This window comes from Triturus cristatus, chromosome 3_1, assembly GCF_964204655.1.
Source record: "Triturus cristatus chromosome 3_1, aTriCri1.1, whole genome shotgun sequence".
NCBI lineage: Eukaryota > Metazoa > Chordata > Amphibia > Caudata > Salamandridae > Triturus > Triturus cristatus.
This window is the reverse complement of record NC_140583.1, coordinates 225831767-225859193: the sequence shown is the minus strand read 5'-3', so window position 1 is coordinate 225859193 and position 27427 is coordinate 225831767. Positions and strand designations below refer to the sequence as shown.

Genomic DNA, 27427 nt, shown 5'->3' with positions numbered 1-27427 from the left:
AGTAATGCCCTTAAGAAATCTATTTACAATAGGGTACTTGAAAAGAGAAGGCTGATCAGGAAGCCAAAGAAAGGCTGACTCAGCTGAAAGATAGCCCTAAGTGTGCCCAGAGCACAGCCTTGCTGGGCCAAAGAAAGGAGGAATAAAAGAACCTCAAAAAGAGGGGCGGAAAGGGGATCCACAGCCTTTGCTCTACATCATGCCACAAATTTGTTCCATCTGCAGGCGTATACTGTTTTAGTGGAGGGACGCCTGCCTGCCAGAATGACATTACAGACTTCGGGATGAAGGTCGAAAGCTGTCAACTGTCGCCGATCAATCTCCACGCAAGGAGGTGGAGGCTGGACAGGTTTGGGTGGAGGACCGTCCCCTGTTGCTGTGACAGAAGATCCTCTCGAAGAGGCAGTCTGATCGGAGGATCGATAGCCATGTGTAAGAGCTCGGGATACCAGACTCTCCGTGCCCGATCCAGAGCCACAAAGATGACTTGAGCCCGGTCGCGCTTGATCTTCTTCAGCACTCTGGGCAGAAGTGGTATAGGTGGAAAGGCATATAGAAGACCGTAACTCCACTCGCGATGAAAAGCGCCGCCTAGCAAGTGCCGCCTTGGAAACTGCAACGTGCAGAACTGCTGACGTTGCGCGTTCCCTTCGGTAGCGAACAGATCTACCCAAGGCTCTCCCCACTGCTGAAAGAAACCTTGCACCACCTCAGAGTGAAAACGCCATTCGTAAGCCATCATGCACCTGCAGCTGAGTTCATCCGCCGTGGCGTTCAGGGAACCTGCCAGGTATTAAACCACCAGAGATATGTCCTGATGTTCAAGCCATGTCCAAAGGCGGAGAGCCTCTTGACATAGGGTCCATGACCCCACCACGCCGTGCTTGTTGCAGTACCTAATGGCGGTGGTGTTGTCTGTGAACACTGCACTACTCTTCCATGGACAGAGGGAAGGAATGCCTCCAGTGCAAGACGAATCTCCTGGTGCTCCAGAAGGTCGATGTGGAGCCTGGACTCCTCCGGAGACCAGAGGCCTCTGATCTCCACCTCTCCCATGTGGCCGCCCCATCACAAGAGTGACGCATCTGTCACCACTGTGAACTCTGGTTGGGGAAGGGAGAGGGATCTGCCAGTGACCCAATCCTGGTTCGTTAGTCACCACTGCAATTGGTGTGCAGTACCCTTCGAGATCTGGATGCAATCGGAAAGATTCCCCTGATGCTGTGCCCACTGGAACTTAAGGTCCCACTGCAGAGCCCACATATGCCACCTGGCATGATCCACCAGCAGGATACAGGAGGCCATGAGGCCTAGCAGCGTCAGGGTCATTCTGACCGAAAACCGGGATAGAGGCTGAAACATCGATATTACTGTTCGGGAGGATAGGCCTGAAATTGCGCTGTGTCCAGAACAGCTCCGATAAAAAAGAGCTTCTGGGGGGGAATCAGGTGCGACTTCAGCACGTTGACTGTGAACCCAGGCGAATGCAGGAGGTCCGCCGTAGTCTGGAGGTCCACCATACTCTGGAGGTGGATGACGACAGCCTGGGGCAAGCCCGCCTTCAACAGCTGAAGGAACTGACACAATTAGTTCCACCCGGGTCACTCGCGACCACCTCTCAGCCTTCCATACAAATGAAGAGTCGGTAAGACAGTAGAGAATACAAAGCAAAGTTATTTATTAGTATGCGCTCGAGCGGAGTCCGGTCTGATCAGCCTCCTCAGATTGCTGCAGAGCGACTGACCTTAGACATCATGGTAAAGCATAAAGCACATTACCAATACACCTGAAGACACGCCCAGACAGGAATTTTCCAGTCTGGGAGCTGGTGAACAAAGGAGGTACAGAAGGATGAGCTACAATCCTGGGACCGGGCACATATTATCTAATATTCAAAGTTACTCTGCCTGCCCCCACCATTCTGAGCTATGGGAGCAGGACTATCTAGACAGAAAGGTATGCAGTGATATAGGCAGTTTATTCATTAGCACAGCAAACTCAACCTTGAAGAAATACACATACAGAGGGCACATTGGCAGCTGCTTTTCGATGAGGCAGACACGATATGAGACAAACGTTAGTTTCGATCAGTACCCATAATGGCAGCAAATACAAAATGGTGCTGCAAATGCTAACTTAAACCGCACAATGCTAAAAGGAGTCGACCAGACGCATTTCCAGTCCAACACAGCCAGTCGTCGAGATAGGGGAAGACTGGAACCCCTGATCTGTGCAGATGAACTGCGACTACCGCCATCACTTTCGTGACCACCCGAGGAGCGCTGGTAAGGCCGAAGGGGAGCACGGTAAACTGAAAATGCTCGTGGCCTACTGTGAACCAGAGAAGGGCTAAGTGATCCTCCGACATGCGATGGAGTGTTGGTGGCATGGAGGGATAGGTAGTCTCAAAGGGGAGGTAGTAGCCTCTTCGGACTATCTGCAAAACCGACCTGTCAGACGTGATGTTGTACCAGTGGGGGAGATGTGGTGAATCCTACCACCCACTGGCAACTGGTGGCCCTGAAAGGTCGGACTAGGAAAGCTTGGAGGCTGCTGCAGAGGGAGCACTGGTGGACTGGACTGCCCGCTGGCCCCCAGACCCACAGCACTGGGTCCCATGTCCCCTGGGGCGCAGAGGTTGAGTAGCTTGCGCCAGCCAGTGGTCCTGGGTGGAACGTGGCGGGCACCCTTTCCGTAGCCACGAAAGGGGCTAAAGGCAGACTGAACGGGGGGAGGTGGCAGCGAGGCCTAAGGATCTGGCCGTAGCCTGAGAGTCATTGAAGCACTCGAGCGCATTGTCCGCCTTGTTGCCAAACAGCCGACGGGCAACAAAAGGAATGTCCAAAAGGGCAGATTTGACATCCCTGGAAAAGCCAGTGGACCTCAGCCAGGCGTAGCTAGAGATCGTTCTACCTAGCGAGTCGGCAGTAGCCAGCCCACATCGCATGGTGAACTACGCTGCGTCTCTACCCTCTGCAACCGCATGGGTGAGTACAGTCCAGGACTCCTCCGGGCACTGTGGCAGCACTTGCGCAACCATGTTCCACACAGGGTGGGTGGAGCGACCCAAGAGACATGCGGTGTTCACCGACTGCAGTCCTAAACTGGCGGAAGAAAACAACTTCTTCCCAAGAGGATCCAGCTTCTTGGATTCCCTATCTGGGGGAGTAGTAGAGAATGGGCCTTTGGAGGCTGAGGCTTGGACCATCAAGCTCTCAGGGTAGGGTGTTGGAGAGGTAACGATGGTCGCCCGCGGCCAGGCGGTGGTGTCGGGCAATCATCCTGGGAAGGGAGGGAAGCGCGGAGCCATCACAGCAGGCTACGCAGGCGGAGCCAACGGACAATCACCTTCCGCGTACCAGCTTTGCATCAGCCGACGGACGGGGAGAAGGCAAAAAGCGACGGTGCTTCTTCGCTTTCTCCTTGTGCTTCGACTTACCCGAAGACGAAGACTTCAAAGATGAATGATGATGGTGACTCAGCGATGGGTCCCGCGAAATCCCTCTCGACCGGGACCGAAGACCTTGAGGGAGCGAGCGTTGAAGTTGCTTGCGGCCCGGCAGTCGACACCGTCAAGTGAGACTCTGAGGAGGTCACGGTGTCGTTCAAAGAATAGGAGGTCGCGGGACTGCTCACGGAGCCCTAAGTCCTCTTAATCCCATTCGAGGACCTCGGGACACTCGGAGAAGAGGCAGAAGAAGAAGGCCAAGCGTACTTCGATTTCACCTCAACTGACGTCAGTCTTTGAGAAAGGTTAGGAGCATCGACGCTCTAGGCACCGTCGACTTCGCGCCTCCCACCCTTTCCAGGAGCTGGAGCGACTCCTGCTCAAATAAAAGAGTTTTACGAAGCCATGTATTTGAGCAGAACAACCCCGCTGGTGAGCCCTCAGGCCCCGCGGGGTCAGATGGGGCCTCCTTGGGTTCGATGCTGTCAGCTCCGGCCACGGCGCCGGTGGAGCCTCAAGGATCCGATCCCAGATCCAGTTTGATGCCGGTTGTGCCATCGCGACCTTCCCCGGCATCGAACCCGAAGTCGCTGCCTACGACGTCGCCAATGCCCGTTGGTGGCACAAGCTCCATCCTCTTCCCCGCCGACACAGAGCCGGAAAGAAAAGAGGTAACGTCTGCGCACCGCAACGTCATAACCAACGCCGATGACCTCACGCGGAGCAGAATGGAGGCACCCGACGTCGCGCAAGGGGTATTGTTCAGCAAAAGTTTCAAGATCCAGCCTGACGTCTGGGAAATTCAAAGGTAAGGAATCTGCAGCTAGAAGTCTCTATCAAATTGTACTCTGTTTTCAGCTCCTGCAACGCCATAAACTCTTCACACAGAAATTATCATGAAATCAAAATACCGCTATCTCTCACCATCTGCAATGCTACATTTGTAATTTCTTCTGGAATTTAGGGTTTATTCCATATTTATGTATGTTTATGCCGCTAGGGAATCTTATCATATTTCCTAAAGGTTAGCCATATTCAGTAAATAGCTATCATCTATTCAAGTGTAGGGGAGATTATTTTTAGGTCTCGCCAAGGCAGTGCAGTGCTCGTCGAGAGATGCTGTATACAGTATAGCAGGGGAAGCTCCGCCCACTTTCCGCTTATCTTTTTGATTGGCCGAAATTGTAAATGCTGCTCTCTGATTGGTTTTCAGCAACTTAATCCCGCCTCCTGACGGCCATGTCGTCATTTTTCTCCTTCCATAGCTATCGGCACCTTTACTTGAAAAACTATTTTGTTACCCTGCCTCTCCCCGTTCCCTCCCGTTTGTACATTCTTGGACGCCTGCACTTTTGTATACAATGCAATAGGTCTCGGGTAATTACGGGTCCTATTGCATTTGTAAAGGCTTGTTTTCTCCTGGCATTGGCTGGGTGAGTTCGCACTATATTTTGCCTGACTGTCCTATCCTGTCCATAACGCATGCGCATACAACATCTTTTTTATGCAGAAGGAGTTACTTTAATGTCTGCAACACTGGCCAATTGACGGAGGAAAGCAGAGACAGCACAAGCAGGGAAACGAAACAGGACAAAGTCAAGCGCAGCGGGTTAAACTCCCTCCTCCTCACCCGCAGATCACCCGCCTGACTACTCTTCTTTGGTGTGGCTTTTATTTTTGACATTTGAACCGAGGGATCGGTGCTGCAAATACATTGCCTGTTTATTGAAGTGCTGTGCCTGAGTGTTTACACTGCAAAGATGGTCCGGTGCTTGTTTGTACCCCTGAGAGGTTTTCTAGGCGCTATAGTGTGTAAGGCGGCTACTCGAAGGAGCCCACTGGTTCATTTAAAAGCGATGGACTTCTCCCATCGTGTCCGTCAGGCTCCTTTTGGGGGAGTGCGCGAGGGTCTGTCAGTCACCGGTGTGTTAGGAGTTCTTGCAGGCCGCGCCCGCACATGCGTCATGAGGGTGGCTGCAGAAGGCGCAGGCACCGGACCGCACGAACTGCCCTGCAACAGTGACCTGTGACCCACTGCTCTACTCCCTCATATGCAGTACCCTGTTCTCCAGGGGCACCAGGAGGGCTTCAGCCACACCTGCCACGGTGGCCTCTCCAGTTCACCACCTGCAGATGGTCACCACAGGCCGCTATATGAGCACCCCGCTCCGTTACCAGCTGCATGTGGAGGGTGGGTAAATCAATACCGCACTTATCCTGTGAAACCCGTCTCTCTTTGAAGGGCACATCTAGTAAAATATGTATAAACCCCAAAGCAGAAACGCTTGGTAAAATAATGACTCCGTATTAAGCAGAAACCATGAAATCTATTGTTTCATTAGTTAACACAGTCGGTTAGCACCCGCTGGATGTGTGTCGTCCCCAGGTGGCAGCGGCAGCTTGTGTGCAGCATGTTTGAAACTGCTTCTAGTTCTATGCACGAGAAGTGTGTGTTGGCGCCCTGACTTTGTGGTCTGTCTAGATTACCTGAGAGGAGTCACTCCAGGCGTTGTGCGTCCTTCCTTGTGTCACAACGTACCCCACCCCTTTGTGCAGGAGAGACTGTCTCACTTACTCCCTAACTGCGCGCCTGATCTGTACCTTCTAACTTTTTTTGGTTACACGGCACAGTCACAAGCGAAGAGAAGGGTGAGGCGTGCAGGGGCTGGCCCTGGGCCAATGAGGTCCCCGAGGGTTGGGTGGTGCGGATCTGGCATTGGTGCCTGCCACATGATATAACCCCCCTCTTCGCACATGCGAGGGGGGTGGGCCTGGGCAGGGTGTGGCGGTAACACAGGTATCTGAGAGCTCCCGACAGTTATATCCGTACCACGCTGTGTTGACATTCACAACACTGGGAGTACGTCACTGTGCAACTTACAGCGCCACGGGCGTTCTTCAGCTACTCGCACCGCTGCTTGCTCTGCACAGAACATAACGTTAGTGGAAATAAAGGCTATTTGGATTAATAGTGTGGCACTACAACGAGTGGGGCCCCAAGGAACAGGGTAGGTATTGCTCCGAACCCATTGTTCATGTAGCTCTTGGTACATCAACACTGCCCATATAACTTTATCGACAGGTTTATGTAATATAAAACACATTGTTATTAGTTGCTTACAATAAGTTGGTGCTTCCTATATCTGTTGTTTATATATAGCAATAGTTCTAACGGCGTCTAATGTGTTCCACGTTAGACACGAATCGATTACATATAGGTGATGTTCCTCACTGTCTCGCAAGCTCCGGCTTATTTACAGGATCTTGTTTTAAACACAGTTTATACGTACAGTTGAAAGATTGTCTTGTTAACCATGCCACAGAATTTTTATAATGCACACATTTTTGCTCTTCTTTAACAAATTGTGTAAGCTTTTGAAAGCGCTTGCACTTATGTAGCATTATTTAAACCTGTATTTTGTGCCGTGCCTTTATTGACATGAAGTATAGCGCAGCAGCTATAGCAGCTCAGCTAACTTTATAGCACAAGGCTCACCTTTCGATTCCTGGGGCCAGCAGCAGGTTATCTGAGCACTACCTTTTTATAAGCTAAAGCTTGCTTAATCTTTCCTACAGCCCCTAACGCTCATATTAACTACAATGTTTTTGTTTACTTCCATTCTTTTCATACTTTTATTTTCCATCAGTAATTACATTTTTTTCTGGCCATTTTGTATCCTTCCTCTACTATTTGTTGATCCCACCTTACTTCTATCTTTCACATTGTTTTATTTCTTACTGTTGCGTTCATTGTGTAGTCTTTAACCTCATTTTACAATATATAGCTGGATTAACAGCGGCCCCAAAACATAGCTAAAACCAATTTCAAAAACGTGCACAGCCTAATGGTAGTGGAGATGCAGGCACTACAACGAGTGGAGCCCCGAGGAAAGGGGTGGTATTGCTCCGGATGCTATTGTTTATGGAGCTCTCGATACATTAACACTGGCGTTATAACTTTATCTGCAAGTTTATTTAGTATAAGACAAATTGTTTTTATCTGCTTGCAACGAGTTGGTGCTTCCTATATCTGTTTTTATATACAATAATAGTTCGAACGGTGTCTAATGTGTTCCACATTAGGCACTAAGTAATTACATGCAGCTGATGTTCCTCACTGTCTCACAAGCTCCAGCTTATTTACGGGGTGTTCTGTCTGTTTTAACACTGTTTTAAACACAGTGTGTGAAAATGTTTTTTTGTTACCTGCAGGTGAACTTTAGTTATTTGTGTTTAAGAGGAACTAAACATTGCCACAAAATTTTTCTCATACGCACACTTGTCATTTTTCTGTAACAAAGTGCGTAAGCTTTTGAAAAAACATGCACTTGTGTAGCCTTATTTAAACTTTAATTTTACCGTGCCTTCATTGACATGACTGGCCTGATGTTTGTGAATTTGCCTGCTTACGAGCATTAGATACTACTAGGGAATCTGACGGTAACTGTCCCTTTATAAATATAGGATCTGTAGGAGAGGCCTTATATTTTTTATCCACCCTAGGAGTCAAGATGCGTGCTCTTGACTGGGTCTTTGAAAATCTCATTAGCATGTCTCATCATGCCTTTAAGCATGGGAAGTGTCTGTGATGACCTGTGTGTAGAAGCTAAAGTCGCAAACAAAAAGTCTTCTTCGAATGATTCTTTGTTCAGCTCAACCACATGGTAATGTGCAGTCCTGGCAATGAGTTCTTGGTGTGATGCATGGTCGTCTGGAGTAGATGGTTTGGCTGGGTAAAGGTCTGAATCAGTATCACCTGGGGGATCAATTGTGTGATCTGTCCATGGATCTATTGGGATATTCAGCCCCCCCCATCATCAGCATCGTCATAGCGTGATTGTGGGGAATCCTGAGGTATAATATACAAAGGATTCTGAGGTGGAGACAGAGGTGATGGAGCAGGTGATGGAAGATGGAAAGGACTTGTAGCTACAGATTTTGTAAGAAATGTCCTTCTCTTGAAGCTTGCGTTTTTTAGGTGGTTTCATGTAAATATGACCAGTCTCAGGGTTAATGTGTAGCCTCATCTGCTTTGGATCTGGTGTTAATGGAATAGTATTTAATTTGAGAGGGTAGCTGTTCCTAACAAAAAAAGGGGGTAGAGAGAGCTGCTATGTGTGCTTGAGGCTTGGTTGGGCCGGGATGAGTGTGGGGAATTTCTCCTTTGGAATTTTGTGCCCTCACACACCCTTTCAGGTGTCCTGCTTCATCATAGGGCGTTGCTCCTCGTGGGGGTGGCGCTGCAGTCCCCCACGGGCCCCGCGAGAGGGCTCTTTATCGGAGTTCTTTTTAGGAGACGCCGCAGTTGTGCATGTGGGTGTGTGGGTCTGTCTATAAGGGATGTGAGTGGTGCGTTAAAATAGCTAGGTAGAAGCCAAGACCTTTATTCGCGGCTCTATCCAGCATAAATTAAAAATGATCCTGGAGGTCCTCAAGAACAAAATATAGTGAGGGCAGATATAAAATTTACTGCGACTCTCAGGATAGGTGAGTGATTGGGGAGTGTAAGTACTAGAAAAATAGGGTCAACATGTTTCGCGCATAGAAGTAGGTCCTTAAGGGATCCGATTGCGCTTCGTCAGGACCAAATAAGACAAGTGAAAAAAGTATATGAAAAGGAAAAGGTTCCAGTGAAAGTGAGGTACTGTGAACCAATTATACCTTAATAGTAAGGAGAATTGCGTCGTTGCGCTGGTAGGTGCTCCTTCTTATTAGGAAACCTATACCCAACCTATAAAAGTAAAAACAAGGACAAACACACATATAAACAGAAAAGGAAATTGCAACAACTGTCATATTCAGGTGCCAAGAGATGTCGTGAGTTCATTGTACAGTTGCACGAAAAGTGTACATAATCTACACGCTTATAAAGTACACATGCAGATTCTAGTGAAAATGTTCTTCGAGACACAATTCTATAGAATAAAGTAAATCTAGCCGCTACCTGTAGTGCACATGTGGATTTGTTATACTAATCAAATGTGATCATGTGCTGTGAAAAAACCAGAATGAAGGTCTTTTCCTCAAGCGGTTTTAAGATTAAATACAATCACCCGGTGTGTGTTCAGGTGTCGTTTGTATGTAAAAAATATGAAAAATATAAATGAGGACAACTCAAGCCTACCCTACAAGATGAAAGGGAAGGGCTCCGTCAGCGGTTCGGGTGAGACGAGCAATGCAACTGGTGGAAATCAAGGAGAAAATTTAGTCTACCTCGTTAAAGTAGTTCCGACGCCGAATGCGTTTCCATGGTGGGGGAATACTCACAATCGAACAGTCGCCTGCAGGGTGAAAACCTACCCCTCCTCCGTAACACGCCGGAACGGTATATCGGTGTCGTGCGGGGAGGGCTTATATGTAATAATAGCAGACGCTGAGAAAGCGCGCGGTCAAAAGACGTCAGAATGTGACGTAATGACGTTAAGTTTAGGGAGATCACCTGTCGTTTAACAACGCTAAAAGGTGACGTAGTGACGCTCTCTGTCGAGTTGTCATGACAATACGGTCTATTTCGGACGCTAAAAGGTGACGTAGTGACGCTCTCTGTGGGGTTGTCATGACAATACGGTTTATTTCGGATGCGTCATGCTGCGCTACGGTTGGTTAGCAAGGATGTTGTGGGCGTTGTCATGACGATCACGTTGATCGTTGGGGCGTCAGAGATGCGTCATGCTACGCTGCGGTTGGTTGGCAAGGATGTTGTGGGCGTTGTCATGACGATCACGTTGATCGTTGGGGCGTCAGAGATAGGGGTTGGTTCTTAGGAAGGTTACACGATGTGAAACCAGGATACCTTGTCGAGTGGTTAGTTAGAGAAAACAAAACTCCATGTGCTAATGTTGTGCGTATATACACTAAGTAACTAGTGATCGGGAGGCGGGATTAGATGCATCTGCCTTTTAGTGGGCAGCAACGAACCAGCTCAAAGTCGTGACAATCAGTAAGCAGGAACCCAACTGCTGTATGTTAGAGGTTATGCTTACAAAGCAGATTTTACAGGGGGTATTTACATAAACGATGTTATGGTGTGGTAATGTATCAGGATCAATCTCGTCACACGGAGTTGGTCTCAGCAATTTGGTGTGTATTGCTAAAGACCATGCTTCCGGATAGCGCGATTCTGATCTGGATGCAAAGATTATCAACCGTAAACGGCTAGTTTACCTGAAAATTCAGTAGGAGTTTTTTCTAGGACTCATGTTAGCTCAGCCCACGGGATTTCATCATTTAAACCCATGGAGTCACATCTCAGTTTATGGACCCACCGTTGTTCTTGTATAAACAAAGTACGTTTGTTCCAAAAAGGATTGGAAACTATGATGGTCCATCGTAGACTTTCTGCTGGATGTCCTAGTTCAGAAAAGTGTGTTAGTAATTTAGTATTGGTCTTCTTCCGTCTTATGGTGCTTTTATGCTCCCCTATACGTATCTTGACTGCTCGTGTTGTCATTCCCACATATCTCTTGTTACATGGGCAAACTATAGTGTAGACACAATTAGTAGTGTTGCAATTTGTGTGTCTAGTTTGGCGCCAAGGTGTCATTAGACCCAGGTCGATTTCTTTTGAGATCGCAGTTTCTGCACATGTTGAGCAAGAGCCACAAGGATAATGTCCCACTACTGGTGGTAGTGACCATAATGTAGATTGGTGTGTGGGTTGTGGTTTTGGTCTCGTATGTACCAGATGGTCTTTCAAGTTCTGCGTACGTTTGAATGCAAACAACGGTAGGGGACCAGGTTCGAAAGCTCCTGAGTTCAATATTGTCCAGTGTTTTTTGATTGCCTTCTGTACATTGTTAGAGCCAGGGGTGAACGTGGTGACACAGGTGATCGTCTCCAAATCAGGTTTCTCTTTTATTTCCAACAGGGCTGCTCTGGGGCTGTTTTTTGCTCTTTTGTGAGCTTGACGGATAATGTTCTTGGGGTAGTGTCGCGCCTCCAGATTGTGCTCAAGTAGAGCTGATTGTGTCTCCAATCACTCACCTATCCTGAGAGTCGCAGTAAATTTTATATCTGCCCTCACTATATTTTGTTCTTGAGGACCTCCAGGATCATTTTTAATTTATGCTGGATAGAGCCGCGAATAAAGGTCTTGGCTTCTACCTAGCTATTTTAACGCACCACTCACATCCCTTATAGACAGACCCACACACCCACATGCACAACTGCGGCGTCTCCTAAAAAGAACTCCGATAAAGAGCCCTCTCGCGGGGCCCGTGGGGGACTGCAGCGCCACCCCCACGAGGAGCAACGCCCTATGATGAAGCAGGACACCTGAAAGGGTGTGTGAGGGCACAAAATTCCAAAGGAGAAATTCCCCACACTCATCCCGGCCCAACCAAGCCTCAAGCACACATAGCAGCTCTCTCTACCCCCTTTTTTTGTTAGGAACAGCTACCCTCTCAAATTAAATACGTGACTTTGAGGGAGCATGGGTACTGGACCTATTTTCTAATTACGCTCCCGGTCCCCCCCTCTTTTTGTTGATAAGTTAATGGAATAGTGTCCACTTTCGGATCCGAAGGGGACTGTTTGTGTTTCGGTGCCGGTGTTTTCTGTGCCGACGGAGGGTGGCCTTTCGGCATAGAAGGTTTCAGCTCCAAAGGTTGCTTCAGTTGTGGCACAGAGGATTTCAGCTATGAGCCTGACTTATGCTTCGGATCGGAGGGTTTGGGCTCCGAGGAAGTTTCTGGCGACAGGGTACGGAGCTGGAAATGCTTGACTGGCTGTTTCGGAGCCGTGCACGAAGGCAGGGCATCGGAAATGTCATCTCAGTGCCGACCTTGGCCAGAAGGCGGAGGTGGTGCTGAAGCCTTGTGTTTTAGCTGTGTTTGTGGGGGCAAGGAGTCTTCGGTACTCACGTCACCTTGTCCCTGTGGCAGTTCTTCGGCGTCAAGGTCTATCTCAAGCTCCGAAATAGAGTCTTGGTCAAAGAAGGCATCCTCCTCTTCTGCCGCTGATGCCTCAATGTCTTCTTGGCCAGAGTCTTCACTGAATATGTCCGGCGTAACTTTGATGCTTTGACGCTGCATGTCACGACGTCGAGTCTGACCGTCGCGTAGAGTCTTTTTTGACCAGAACGATTTGCAAGCATCACAGTTTACTTTTTGTGCTCGGGAGGGACGCACAATTTGCACACTTCATATGAGTCGGTACACGGATACCTCGCGTGGCATCGAGGACAGAATTTAAACGCAGTCCGATCCATTGACGGAGAGCTGACCAGGTGTGGTTAGGCCTCGAAGGCCATCCACAAAGGTTTCCGATGGAAGGTCGTTTCCGATGTGGAAACGATACGCGGAGAAGTGGAAATGCGTACGGAAACAATACAGTCGAGGGTAGTGAGAATTGCGCACTGAGGGGAACCCGAAGAACAGTTTTGAACCGGAGAGCAGCAATACACGTCCGAACCCGATGGCGGCAAAAAACAATCTAACAATGGAGTTGATGCCCATGCGCACTATCACCGAAAGGAGGAGTCACCTTACCTCATGACTAGGAAAGACTTCTTTGAAGAAAAACAACTTGGAAACATCTGGATCCAACACTACATGGCAGGAGAATACAAAGCATGTGTTTCTACACCACATATGCCTCGAACACTATCTTTTGATGGGCCTCATTTTATGAGAGTGAAATCCCTTTCCTGGTGTTTTCTTTGCTTCGCAGTGTGTGTGCCTCCGTGTGGGAGTGCGGTATCTTCTAATATTTGGGAGGGCGAAGCAATACAGGTTTGAGGACTTCGAAGAAACAGCATTCAGAGACACCTATTACCTGTGTAGGGAGGCTAGGGCTAAGAGGTACGGGGCGAGAGACCGGGAAAGCAAGACCCTTGTGGTCCTACTTAGAAAACCCTGTGCGAGTGATTACAATGCAGAACTTCGTACATCTGAAAATGTGACAGTTGTGGGTCAGAAATCTGTACGGGGGAAATGATCTCATTCTATTCCTCCCTTTATGGTGCGAAGCAGCTGCGGGCCCTGTTGGCTATTAGACTTTTTTAACTTGATACAGCTGTTCTAGCTTGGGATTTGCCATCAGCGTTTTTTAGATGAGCCGTTCGTGTAGAAGGAGGTGGCCTGTCAGCTGGGTTTTATATGGAATTCGCAGCACTACTGGCCCCGTATCTCATAAATACATAAGCATCCATATAAGCATACATGGAGAGGGGAGGGCTGCCCGTCGCTAAGTGAAGTAATTACCATTACGATATTGAAGCCTGATAAGGATCGATAGAGCTGTGAACCCTACAGGCCGCTGTCCATGATTAATGTAGACAACAAATCTTGGCCAAACAAATTGCGTTGCGACTCCTTCCTCTGCTGCCTCACATAATACGACCAGATCAGTCTGGTTTTGTCCGAGCTAGAGCCACAATGCACAACCTGCGTACCTTCTTGTCTACCCTTCAGGAAATAGACCCTATGCTGGAAGTGCGTGCTATCTTCCTATATGTCACCAAGGCATTTGATTCCCTTGAATGGCCGTGTCTATTCCCATTGTTGGCCCGCCTGGGGATAAGCCCTAAATTCATCCAGCTGGTTGGTCTCCTCTATTCTAGTCCTACCGCAAGGCTCCGGATTAATGGGGTGATCTTCCCCTCATTACAAGTCTCTTGGGGGACGAGGTAGGGATGCCCACTCTCCCCATCCTCTTCGCAATGGTCATGGAGTCTTTGGTGGGCCGCCTTAGTGAGAACAATGCACACATAGGTTTGGCCTTCATGCCCAGTGTGATACTTGTCTCCTTGTATGCAGCTGGCGTTACTCTATATGTGAAATGCCCGGCAATGTATCTAGATCCACTGATTAGAGAATTCATTAGATTCGGTGGACTATCAGGCATATTCATTAATTGGGCAAAGTCGATGATTTTCCCGCTTACGGGGGCCACTGTGCAGTTTCGATAGGAGTTCCCCCTCCGCAAGGCACAGTGAAGTATTTGGGCAATCGGCTAATCCGAGAAGTTGATGTGCTATGGAGATCGAATTTCAGCTGTCTGATGAACTGGCTGGAGAGTCATCTGAAACTATGAGCACGGCTGCCACTGGCTCTGGTGGGACGCCTGGCCATTGCCAAAACGGTTATACTGCCCAAATTTGTTTACTTATTCATTAATCTTCCGCTCCCTCTTACCACTAGCTTCGGACATGGGCTCCTTTTGAACATGATCTCATTGGCATGGGCCGAGATAAGAACCCAGGGCCTCTTGGGAGACACTGATGCCTCTTTTGAGCAGGGTGGACTGGGTGCACCCGACATGGATCTTTATTATAGCTGCGCACATGCACAATTTGGGTTTCACTGGGTGTACCATACAAAATTTATGGCACACACTGTGCTGGAATATGACCAGGCTGCACCAAACCCGTTGGATATGGTTCTCCAGCGGCTTCGAGTGCAATATCAGCCAATACCTTTGGTATTTTAAATTGTTTTTAACTTTCTTTTAGACTTGCTATTTGCACTCACCTTTCGTACTGGTGCTCCTCCTGGCCCCACCCGCTTTCCGTTCCACTGCGGTTCTACTGTTTGCGTTGAGGGAGCGGATGAGAGGAGGCGGAGTCTAGGGTTCTATTTACGGAGGGAGGGGTTCTAAAGCTGCATGGCAGCGTGAACGTGCAGCGGTCACAAGCAGCAGGCGCGTCATAGGCACGCCAATGATAAGCCCATCTGCGCCCGACCCGTGCCGGGGGCCAGAACCCTTGCCCCTGTTCCCTAAGAAAAAATTGTTTATTCCCCTTTCCAACTTTTAAGGCTAAGGAACCCAGGTAAAAATAAATGTTGCCACTCGATGTACTTAATTAATGGTGATTCTCACTGCAATCATTGTTCCTTTAGGCTGTGCCCAGACCTATAGATGCCGCTTGATTTACAGTCATCGGACACATACAAAATGTTTCTATTAAATTGCAGATCGGTACCAAAACACTCCATTGAATATATTTATAGAGGAAGAACTACCAGACATATTCTTTTTAACTGAAACCTGGCTCCGTAAGGATTCTGAACCTGATTTGGTGCAAACCCTTCCCCCTGGCTACAACATTCAGAGGAAAGATTGTTGTCTTGAGGAAACGTGGCAGCAGTGCTATTATTTATAAAAGCTCCTTTAAATGTCATGTTGTGCCTAATCTTATCGCAGACTGCAAAAGTTTATCTTTCACAATCATGCTCGCTGAGCACTCATTGGAATATAATCCAACTATGAATCTGGATAATTTAACGGGAATCTTCTCCCAAATAAAATCTGGCTCCCCCCTCGATCCGGCATCTCCCCACTTCCTTCGCAAGGCCAAAGATGTGATACTCCCAGTCATACTGGAGGTGATAAATCTATCCATCTCCTCTGGCCAAGTCCCACAACCCTGGAAACATGCTATGGTGAAAGCTTTACTCAAAAAGCTGAACATAAAAGCAGATGTCTTGGGCAACTACCGTCCTATTTCCCTGCTTCCTGTGATCTGTAAGATAGTAGAAAAGCAGGTTAACAAGACCCTTTCTGAATTTTTAGAAACCCATGGTCTCCTGCATCATTCTAAGACCGGTTTTCACCCATGGCATGGGCAGTCATATCACATGCAGACATATCAAATGCAAGGATCTTCTTGCTGCGGTCGAAGAATCTAGGAAGATCATTGATCAGGGAGAGGCAGTAGCTATTATCCTCCTTGATCTAAGCTCGGCATTTGATAGAGTCAACTTCGACATTCTTCTAAACAGACTCTTGAATGTCGGTGTTGCTGGTTGTGTTATTACCTGGCTCTGGTCCTACTTCGATCCAAGAACATTCCAGGAGAGACTACTTCTAGGTGTCTATCACTTAGCTGTGGAGTTCCCCAGGGCTCATCTTTGAGTCCTACACGATTCAATATTTATATGAAACCACTCACTGATCTTATCCTGCCTTATGGGATAAAAATCGTCACATATGCTGATGTTACACAGTTGGTAGTTGCCCTCAACCACTCTTCAATATCCCCTTCTGACTTGGAATCCTGTCTGAAGAAAGTAGCAACATGGATGGAACATTGATGTCTCCGACTCAGTGGAGATAAAACTGAACTAATGCTCCTGGGCAAAGCAACTAACACGGATCTTAAACATACATGGCCAATCTGCCTTGGCCCTGCCCCGACACCCAACACTAAGATTTAAAGCCTAGGAGTTTGGTTGGACAAGTCTTTCAAATTTGATCACCAGGCAGTGAAATTGGTAGGAATTTGCCACAGCACTGCCAGACTCCTTTGAAAGGTTCTCCCTCTTCTTCCCATGGGGGCAAGGAGAATTATGGTCCAGGCATTGGTCCTTTCCTGTTTGGACTATGGCAACTCCCTATATCTGGGATCACCTAAATCAACTATAAGGAAACTCCAAATCGCTCAGAATTGCACGGCTCGGCTGTTGCTTGGTATCCCTAAAACTCAGTCGGCTAGGCTGGCGCTGAAGACCCTACACTGGTTGCCAATTTTGGAAAGATGAGAATTCAAATCTTTGTGTATTGCTCACAACAGTCTATGGGGGAGGAGCCCCTTAATCAACAGTTCTCTCATCACCTGTTACCGTCCCAGGAAATGCCTTCGCTCGGCTAACTTAAACCTTGCGGTAATCCCCAAAGTTAAAAGGGTAAGAAGTGGAGGCAGGTTCTTCTCTTACAATACAGCCAGACTCTGGAACACCCTGCACCTACATCTTCGCGCCGAGGCTCGCCACCTTCCCTTCCGAAAGCTTCTTAAAACGTGGCTGTTTCAAAATACTACTCTATAAACATTCCACTCTCCCCCTGTTCTGCTGCTAGAGCTGGGATGCCTTAAGGTGGCTATGCGCGCTCTATATATACTGAATAATAATAATTGGCACAAACTCGGCTGCAGCCCAGAGTGGACACAATTAGCTGCACTGTATGGGCATGGCACAAGCTGCGCCTGAGGGCGTGGGTGGAGGTCCTATTTGCTCCATCTATACTGCTAATTAAACACCCCACACTACCCTTCTCCCAGGACACGGGAGCCTGCGATAGACTGAGGAGATTTTGGCTTACCACAATGGGAGATGGATTTTCAGAGAGTATGTATTGCACCGCAACAAGCCCTAGATGGGGCGGAGTTCAATGTGTTGGTCAGATTAACTTATTACCAGCTCCAGGCCACCCTGTGTGCCAGCTTTGCCTCATTTTCAATAGCGCCGCCCACGCTTCAGGTGTTGGAAAATTTCTTGAAGAATCCCTCCCCATGCAAACTGATAACGTGGCTTTACGCTGTAATGCAACGAACGGCACCGGTACTCATCTTGAAGGCGGGGCATGAGTGGGAAGTCCAGTTGGGCATACCAGTATCAGAAGAGCAGTAGACATTATGTTGCGCCCAGGCTGGAGAACTATCCAGGCTGTGTTTGATACATTTCACATTTTTGCAAAGATTATATAGGACACCAGAATGGCTTTTTAGGGCCGGCTTGATTGAGGATGCAAGTTGCGGTAGATGCATGGCTCCCTGCTCACATTTCTTGCACCTGTCATGAGACTGCCCCGACATTAGCTGCTACTGGGGAGGTGTTTTTGATGCAATAGAAGGAATGGTGAATTTGCAAATGAAGTGTTCCCCCTTGATTGCACTGCTGCGACATGTGGGGAACGTGTCCTCAAAAAACAGGAAATTAATATTGGGTGCTTCTGCTGCTTGGTAAACGGAGAGTAGCGATGTGTTGGGACCACCGCTCGATCGCTCTTGTGGCGGATTGGCTCTGAGACGCAGCGGTTTAACAAGGCCAACTGGTAGCCTACTGGGATCTAATGCCTGTCCAGGAGCGACCCAGAGATTTACAGACTTACCTGCGATCACGAACATAAGAGGAGACTCAATCCCCCCCCACCTCCTCTCATGTGGGCCAACCTGATGCCAATAGAGTGTGATGATGGACAGTGATGTCGCTCTGGGTACGTGAAGTATGCGGAGGAGGTCAGCCCTTCCCTACCTCTTTGTTCCCCTCACGTTCGCTTTCTTTGTGTCCCTCTAATTTCCTAATTTTAGAGTTATGGAATCAAGATTTGCCTTATATATGTATGATGTGATGATATAGTGTTCTTGTATTAGATGATTCTGTATAAGAACTGTATGGAGCTCAGTTTCTTCAAACAATTCTACGATGAACAGTATTCTCCAGACTGTACTCACCTATATCTTCAATAAACAGAATTTTTTTTAAATGTATCTACAGTTGCAGCTCAGTCGTTGCCCTCCCCAGAAGGAGTTCTATGTTTTAAACCAAGCCGCTACATCCTCAAACAAAAGACACACAATTGATGGACGGAATGCAGAACAAATCAAAACATTCTCCCCGATTCAAGAGATCTGGGCTAAATCCATCATTCTTTTGCTCACCATGCCACCCCAGTTTAGACCTGGCCATATGCAGATCAGTCTTGACCCTGTGCCTCATGGGAACAGTCCAGCCCGAACTGTCAAGCCAGGTCCTCCCTGGACCGGAAACAAGCATCCTAGGACCGGTTTCTTTTGCTCACCATGCCACCCCGAAACTGGTCCTAGGATGCTTGGTTCCAGTCCAGGGAGGACCTGACTTGGCAGTTCGGGCTGGACTGTTCAAATGGAGCACAGGGTCAAGACTGATTTGCATATGGCTGGGTACAAACTGGAATGGCATGGTGAGCAAAAAAACGATGGATTTAGGCCCAGATCTCTGTACTGCGGTGAATGTATGACATTGTTCTGCATTCTGTCCATCAACAGTTGTTTTTACATCCTCAAGCAAACCTGTTCAAGCCGTTGATGCTAAAAGAAGGTCAAATAGAAGACTTACTGTTACTACAGCTGCTTTAGTTGAGAATCAAAGGAGGTAGAAGTTATTTGACTCCCAATGAATTGCTAATGATTACGTGCCTTCAGCGACATGAGCTTAAAGGCACACAAAGAGAACAGTGTGACACTTTTTTTAAGCCTCCCAATTAGCCAGGCTGATTTTAGACTCTTGCAACATGGACACCATCTTAAAGTCATAAAGGATAATCCTACTGTTGGGGACTTGTGTTTTTTATTTGCCCATGGTTGACAAAGTCTGAAGGGCCAATGGAGGCTACACTTTGATCCGGTGCCAACAACTGATCTTTCAATTCAACCTAAAGGACAAATGTGACCGTGTTGCTATGCTAGCTTTCAAAGGTCTGAACAAAGAGCAAATATAAGAAATGTTATCATCACAGACTAATTTAATGCAAAGGGTTTCATTTCTAGTGATCTTCATAACCTTATTTCCAATGATGATCAACTATCAGCCAAATCAATAACAGCACACTCATGGAACCAAACCCCTTCCCACCTCCCTCTGTGCTTTATTTAGAACATGCCTTGAATTATTATCATAGAAAACAAAGTCGTTGGAGCTGAAAGTGATACGATTGATTTAATGAAACAATTTCATATAATCTTACAAAATCTGAACTACCACCTCACAGTAGTTTCCAGGGTACCAAATGTCTGCCATTAATGCTAATCTCGCCCCTGCTGAAAGACCATTTGGGGACCTATGCCTTAGGCCCAAAGTATGATTATCTGGCACTGTAACCATTCATAAAGCCGCTTCTAGTAGCATCCAGGTGACACAAACTTTGGTGTCAGTGAATCTTTTTGTAATTGTTATTTTTATAATTGTTTATTAGCTGTTTATTATCACAATAGGAAGTTAGATGTCCTCTAATTCATTAAGGGAGATTTCAATTCTAAAAATCTGCAATAGGAAGAAATGTGTGTGGTGGGGGGGACGGGAGAGTCAAGTCACATTCAGAACTGATTGCAAAGAGGGTCAAAAGTTGTATTTTATGGTTCATGCTGAGTTGGTAAAACCGATTGACAGGTTATTTAATGTTTCCATAAAAAAGAGGTACTTTCAGGGTCTGAAGTACTAGCTTCATAATCGATTACATCTTGATCACAATAAATATTTGGAAAGTAACAGAGTGATGATGCCCCACTTTCTGTTGATGTGAACTGAACTGACTGAAGCAACAGATGTTGCCGCCTGGGTCATGGTTAGCAATACAATATCAGTTGCTCTTGTATTTAACTAAAGGTACGTTTAAAACATATTATTCTCCACAATGACTTGTAAAGCAAGAAAACTGACCCATTGTTTATTAATTCAATATATGTGAATTTCAACTTTGTTCTGCAGTTGTTGAGTTAAGATATGCATATTCTGCTTTATATTTCTGGATGAACAAATCTAAAAAGCTAGGTTACGTTCAAACATGATCACATTGCTATTCTCACCATGCATAACAGTGCTTCTTGAAACAGAGCAATCTAGTGCAGACAAAATACACACATGCTTGTGCAGCAAACTGTTCAACTTTTGATGTGTATAGTGGCATTGAGTACATGGTGATCAAGAGATAATCCTATAATCACAGAATAAAATAATTACCTGAGCACAGAAGGGACCTGGCATTACAGACGTATATCATTTATATTAGTGGCAGGGACAACAACAGCAGAAGGTGGAGAATTACCAGAACTATACTCCGACAACTCACCACAGCCTTCCAATTTACCTTCTCTACAAAAGATTACAGAATGGGAGTCCTCTTTGCGACAAGGCTAAGGGTTGCTGTAATCCAGCCATTTGGAAACTGTGTACATCCATAGTGATGCAGTTCAGAAGGAAAATAAGCAGCCCAGATCTCCTGGAATAGAACTCACTGACTTAGGCTGATGACTACTGAGTCTCTGATAACCTCACAGAAGGGCTTATGGGAGGGAGGAGGTTTCTCTAAAACAAAACTTCAAAGGTGAGCCTGTTTAGGAAGTCGATGGAAAAAAATGCTTCAGAAACAAACAGCACAGCTAAGGGGATAGGTCCTAGTGGTATAATTGCTACTAGTATGATACAGGTCACAGAATGGCTCAGCAGCAAGCAGCAACACCTGCAATTATCAAAGATGAATGGGGCATGATACGCCTAATCTAATGGAGTGACCAGCAAATTGTGAAGAGCTCGGTAATCCGTTTATACAGGAAAAAGCTTACAGGGGGTGCATTCCCAAACAACTTATAATTTTGTCAGTTAAATCCATTTCCTTTACTTGATTATAATATTTTCTGCCTTTTAGCAAAACATGTTAACAACATTACACAATGTGCTTCAAATAGAATACAGTCTTACCCTTAAGGACCAAACATTCATGAGACCACCAAGGCCGCCAGACACTAAAGCCAGCCCATCAGTGCTGAATGCAACTGTTCTAACAGGTGTGATATGTCCTTTCAGCTGGTAAACACACTTTATCGGGTTCTGGTAACCATCCTGTAAATGGTTGATATTAGTATAAACGGTAACTAACATAGGATCAGCAACATGCATGTGGAAACATAATACTTCATTTACAAATTAATTGCAAAGAACAAATTCCAAATTTCAATAACAAATGCAATAAGAGCATTCTTTTAACTACCCCACATTTCTTTGTAATAGTAAGCCAGATGAAATTGTGCTCTCGAACAATGCACACATTACCACATTACAAATGGCATAACATTCGACTCCTAAGATTTAAAACATGGATCATCCCAACTGCATTGCATGCAAATCCAGGGACACCATCTAATTTACAAACTCAAAGGCCAGAAAATCCTCACCCTTTGAGTTCATCTTGAAGATCTCTTTGCAAATTAATGATATGTGGACTATCATGCTGAGGATTTGTCTCATTCCTACATGCACACTGGGGGCCAAGAAGTATTAGGAGTAGCACCCCAACATTTATGGTTGTCGGACACTCTTGATAGCATCCTTGGCAAGTAAAGCCAAAACATCCTGAAATCTAGGCCTTATCCTCACCGTTAGAATATCCCCAGACACCGGATTGGATCAGGAAGTTAGGTGGTATTGTGCAGCTTCGTGCAGGGATTGTTTCCCTCCAGAAGACACAAAACAGGGCCACATAAAACTGCCACCCTTGCATGAGGATGTCAGTTTCTTTCTTGACCCTAATGTCTTTGGTTACAGAGCTCACCAATAATCAGGAAATCCAGTGCACAGATCTTTAGATTCGGATCTTTTAGATGGAAAAAAGAGAGATCATTCTACAGAATGAGAAGGTGAGAGGGCAGGAATCTGGGGTTAGATAAGAGTATCCACGAAAAAGAGCATTACCGAAGGTAACTAGTTCTTCTGATGGATACTTCTAACCGTAGGTTCCTCACCTTCAGAAAAATATCAAAGCAGTACCTCCCAAAGGTGGAGAGTCTGATGGAATAGCTGAGAATAAAAATGAATGAATTACTGACTGGCCAAAATGCCTTTCTTGGCAGACTTGGCTGTCAATGCAGTAATGATTTGTTGCAGGCTGACTGACAGATATGCAAGACAGACTCACTGGGTGCCATGCAGTGGAAGCATTCTTGGCCTTGATGGAGTGGGCCCTCAATCTTTTCAGAGGCTGGTTCTTTTTTGTAGTGCGTAGAAGGTCTTTAGGTAGAGGAATATCAATCTAGACAGGTCATATCGGCAGTTCCTTGTTTTTCTTTGCTACAGAGAACCCGACTAGAGCGGAATGTCCACCTAGTGTTCATTTTTGGAAGATTGATGTGAAAGCGTAAGACTTTTTTGAGGCCCAATCGATGGAATCTCTCTTCCTCTCTTGAATGGGTGAGATGGAACAAAAATCATTAGGTGAGTGATAAACTATCCAGTGTGAAAAAAGGTCACGACAAGAAGGCAGTTCTGGTCCTCAACACCACTTTGGGGAAAAAGGTTGTATCGGGAGGGTGAACCGAGTGAGCCTGGTGTTCACTCATAAGTTGGGCACATATTACCACAACCAAGAACATCGTCTTCAGACAAGAGATGGAAAGGACAGCTGTGCAGAGATTCAAATGGCGTGCCTATGGCAAATCTTTATGGTTTGGTAGGCCTGCCAGATGGATGACTTGTCCAAGGGACGTGGGGGCTTTGCCATTGCTTTCAATGGCAAAGTCAGGCTAGTAGAGCATGACTGCTCTACCAGTCTGCAGTGGCAAACTTGTTTTACTTAGGGACATCCAGAGTGGCACAATCAGTGCCGCAAGCCCTGGGGTGCCCCACTAATTTACATGCACTGGGTACCAGGGTATCATTTACAAGGGACTCCTAGGTAGGTTAGCCATTTCCAATTGGCTATAGTCAATTCGACATACATGTTAGGGTCAGAGCACTGGCAGGAAAGCCTGGTTAATAGGCCTCAGTGCACTGTCAGAGCCGAAAAACCAGCAGGATCAGTCGAAAAACTAGGGGGTGACCATACAAAAAAGTCATTTCTTTACACTAACCAAAGGGAGAGTGGCTATACACTGGGGTCATCAAAACTAATTGGTGGGTCGTCACCCAACAGACTCGAGCTAGGACCGCGATGCTAGCATAAATTGCAGAAATCAAGCACCAAGAATCCAAATTTCATCCGAGTAATCCATTGCAAGTCATATTTATGCCAATGCTCTTCAATAATTTCTAAATGCACACAGAGGCTGTGTAATTCCAAACTTCAAATGCTAAAGAAATGTGCAGCCAGGCTTTTTTCTGCAGCGCCTTGCCAGCTGAGTCCGTTCATGTTCTATCATGCTTATTTTTATTTCATTGTTCACATTCGATATATTTGCATATTTGTGGCTCTCCTCATTTTTCAAAACATATTTTGAATTAACCAGTAATGTGGGTCGTCAGTGTGAGTGAAGCTTTTTCGTAGGATTACGGTGTGCAGGAAGTGCGTCAATGATGTGGTTTAGGCATCTCTTCGATGGTTACTTCAGTAAGGCGCTCGGCCGTTTGAATGGATTGATTTCACTTATGGGAATCACACTATGTTTACTTGGAGAGCGGCTCTTTTCGCGTACAACTCTGTTGGTGTCGGATTCAAAGGGTCACGCCTCGGTCAGGGCGGTGAGACTAGATGTAGATCGCACATTAGTGGCATGGGGAGGTTATAGTTCGGTTGAGGTGTCATGGCACACAATTGGTTTTCGCACAGGGTTCCGTTTAACATTAGGCACATATCACTCATGGCGTACTGCACATATTCATGTGTTCATTCTTTTACAATCATTTTTGGTTAAAACTGAGCAGGAACCTCGTGGTGTTTTTGGTTGCAGCATGATTTTGGGGTGGTTTCTGTGCATACACTTCATGGACTGTATGTTGAATACAGTTTAATGGCTCATTAATTTATGTTCGTAATTTACGATCATTTATGGTTACTGATGGGCCTCTCTCGCATTACAGAACCCTTGCGAAGGTCTTTTTGCCCGAAAAGCATTGGGTGAATATTCGCATGGCTACCCAGGATTTAATTAGGGGTGGGCGGAATTTGCGTAATTGCATTACGCAAATCTCCGCGAAACGGTAAAAAATCTCCGCGAACACGCAGAAATTCCGCGAACACGCGGAATTGCTTGTTCGCGATGCTTTTTTCCTGTTCGCAATTGCTGTTTGCGTGCTGGAGGAGAAATATCTCGCGAACATGCTTTTTGAGAACGCGAACAAGCAAAAATTTCGCGAAATCGCGGAAAGCAGACTGTTGAGTAATTTTGCGTTCTCCGCGGAAAGCGAAATTACGCAAATTACGCAAATTTCGTGAGCGGAACGGAATTTGCCGTCCAGGCCTAGATTTAATGTGAGAGATAATGCCAGCAAAGTCCTGCCCCGAAGACATCTGAGGCCCTTCAGGATGTCCATGGCAACACAAATGGCCCAAGCGTGCTGCCGTGAGTAACACGAGGCGTGTGTCTGGACTGGCGAGGCAATAAGCAGAGAGATGCTGCCACAATCGATTGTATTACTGATTATTAATCGGGCGCTGCTTGATCAGGACGGGAATATAACTGAATATTAGGGCGGTTCGATTTGTGCGGAATAATGATTATTCATGTAGCTAATGTGTTGCATATTGGAACTTTTCACTGGGTGGACGCCGTCCCCCCTGCCAAGAAGCTGGGCCCCACAGAAATAAGCTGCACGTGCCCCAGTGTAATTTCAGAGACAGGGACACGTCCAGCACGTGACATCATGAGGTCATTTTCATATTGTCAGTCCCCCCACTTCTTTTTATAGGACTTGTGCCCTGCCTGTAGTAGAACACTGTTGTGGGTACCACACCAGGTTACAAATTTGTCCAGCACCAGGCGTAGATAAACTTCGGGAGAGGATGTAGCCTTACGGCTAGAGGGTCGACCTCGATGCTGGGGAACCGGGTTCGAGTCTCGGCAAAAAAGCTCAACATCCTGTTATCCTGGGCAAAATCACTCAATCTCCCCGTGCCTAACAAAAATGAATGTGTCCACCTGTAACAAAAGTGGTGCTCATGTAAAGCCCGGTCGCCTGGCAGGCAGGATGATATCCACAGCTTCAGATAGGAGATCAAACGCAGTCAAATGCCACTGCCCAGTCTCCACGCAGGGAGTTGCAGACACTGCAGGTTTGGGTGCAGGATACTACCATGCTGCTGCAACAGGAGATCCTCCTGAAGAGGCAGCCTGATCGGAGAACACATGCTCATGCCCAGAATGTTTAGGTACCATATTCTTGAAATGAAACCGTAGATATTTGACAATTATTGCATTTATTATGACGGACATGGTTTCCTTTACGAACTGGCAGTATTTCCTCCATGTCAGTGGAGGAGCTTAAAAAGCTGGTGATTTTTTAAGAGAGCAAGATTAACAAATACAGTAAGTGCCGAAATAAGTCTCTTGTAATTTGATTTTAATAAATGGAGTGTACGGACTGTTTGGAGGAAAGGAGCAAGTGGAGATATATATATATATATATATATATATTATCTACTGGCAGTCGCCAGTAGATAGTTATAGTTACAACCTAGTTTCCATAGGAAATCTCAAAATTCTATTTTGAATAACTTTGGCGCCGGTTGACGAATCCTCGCAAAACTAATGGGGCGCTCCGCTCAGCTCCTACCCTGAAAGTCTCGGGGTGATTCGTCAAGTGGGGGCCGAGAAAAAAGGGGGGTCCCAAAATGCGTTTTCCCCATGCATTTTTCCATAGGACCTTTAGACACAGCTACAGCCCGAACGGCTGAACAGAATTACTTGAAATTTGGCAGAGAGGTAGCCATAAGGTCTGGTGTAAATCTGTTCAGTATTTCCTGAGAAAATAGCATTTAAAAGCATATCAATATCTATATGCGCGCACCGCGCGCGCACCCTGCCGTGCGCAATTCTGATTGGTTGTTAGGTGTCGGTAAACATTCGAATCAGGTCGAAACCAGGAAATGCGGCCGCCATTTTGTCTCTCACAGTCTGAGGGGGTGAAAAACAAAGGTGGAAAACGTGAAAAGGGGGCAGAGTGGACAGTTCCTGACCCCCTAGCCTTGGTCAGGGGTTCACAGAAGGACCCTGTGCACACTGCGAACAGTGGGTGCTCGGTGCGCGAAGCGCACCGAGTGCCCAGAGCGCGCGCACGGTGCGCGAAGCAAACCATAGGTTTCACACATGTTCTAGTTAGCTGGACATTTCACTCGTAAAAAAACAATGAAATTCCCCCGTTATAGTTACTGCAGGCAACTATAACTCACGCGACCGCAATCCTCTGCTGATGACGTCAGATATTACATCACTGATGACATATGTGTCTTTCTGAAAAATAAATATTTGTAATATATGTATAGCTAAAGATTAATGGAAGAAGACATGGGTAAATAAGTGTCTAAATACAGTGATGTAATATCTGACGTCATCAGCAGAGGATTGCGGTCGCGTGAGTTATAGTTGTCTGCAGTAACTATAACGGGGGAATTTCATTGGTTTTTTACGAGTGAAATGTCCAGCTAACTATAACATGTGTGAAACCTAGGGTTTTTTAAGTGAATTTGCAAGGTTTTTTAAATGCTAATTCGTAACTATAACGTGTGTGAAACCTATGGTTTTTTCAGTGAATATATATATAGACACATACATACGCACATACATACACACACGGTTTC

General features: G+C 46.5%; 1 protein-coding gene across 8 annotated transcripts in view; it reads right to left on the bottom strand.

Moving 5' to 3' along the window:
- HERC1 (HECT and RLD domain containing E3 ubiquitin protein ligase family member 1) overlaps positions 1–27427 on the bottom strand; it is a 1817725-nt gene that overhangs the window by 419213 nt on the left and 1371085 nt on the right. For all 8 annotated transcript variants that reach the window (XM_085643727.1, XM_085643730.1, XM_085643731.1 and 5 more), the window contains one exon: positions 21622–21762. In XM_085643727.1, coding sequence (XP_085499853.1) covers positions 21622–21762 — 141 coding nt within the window. The remainder of the gene's footprint in view (positions 1–21621; positions 21763–27427) is intronic.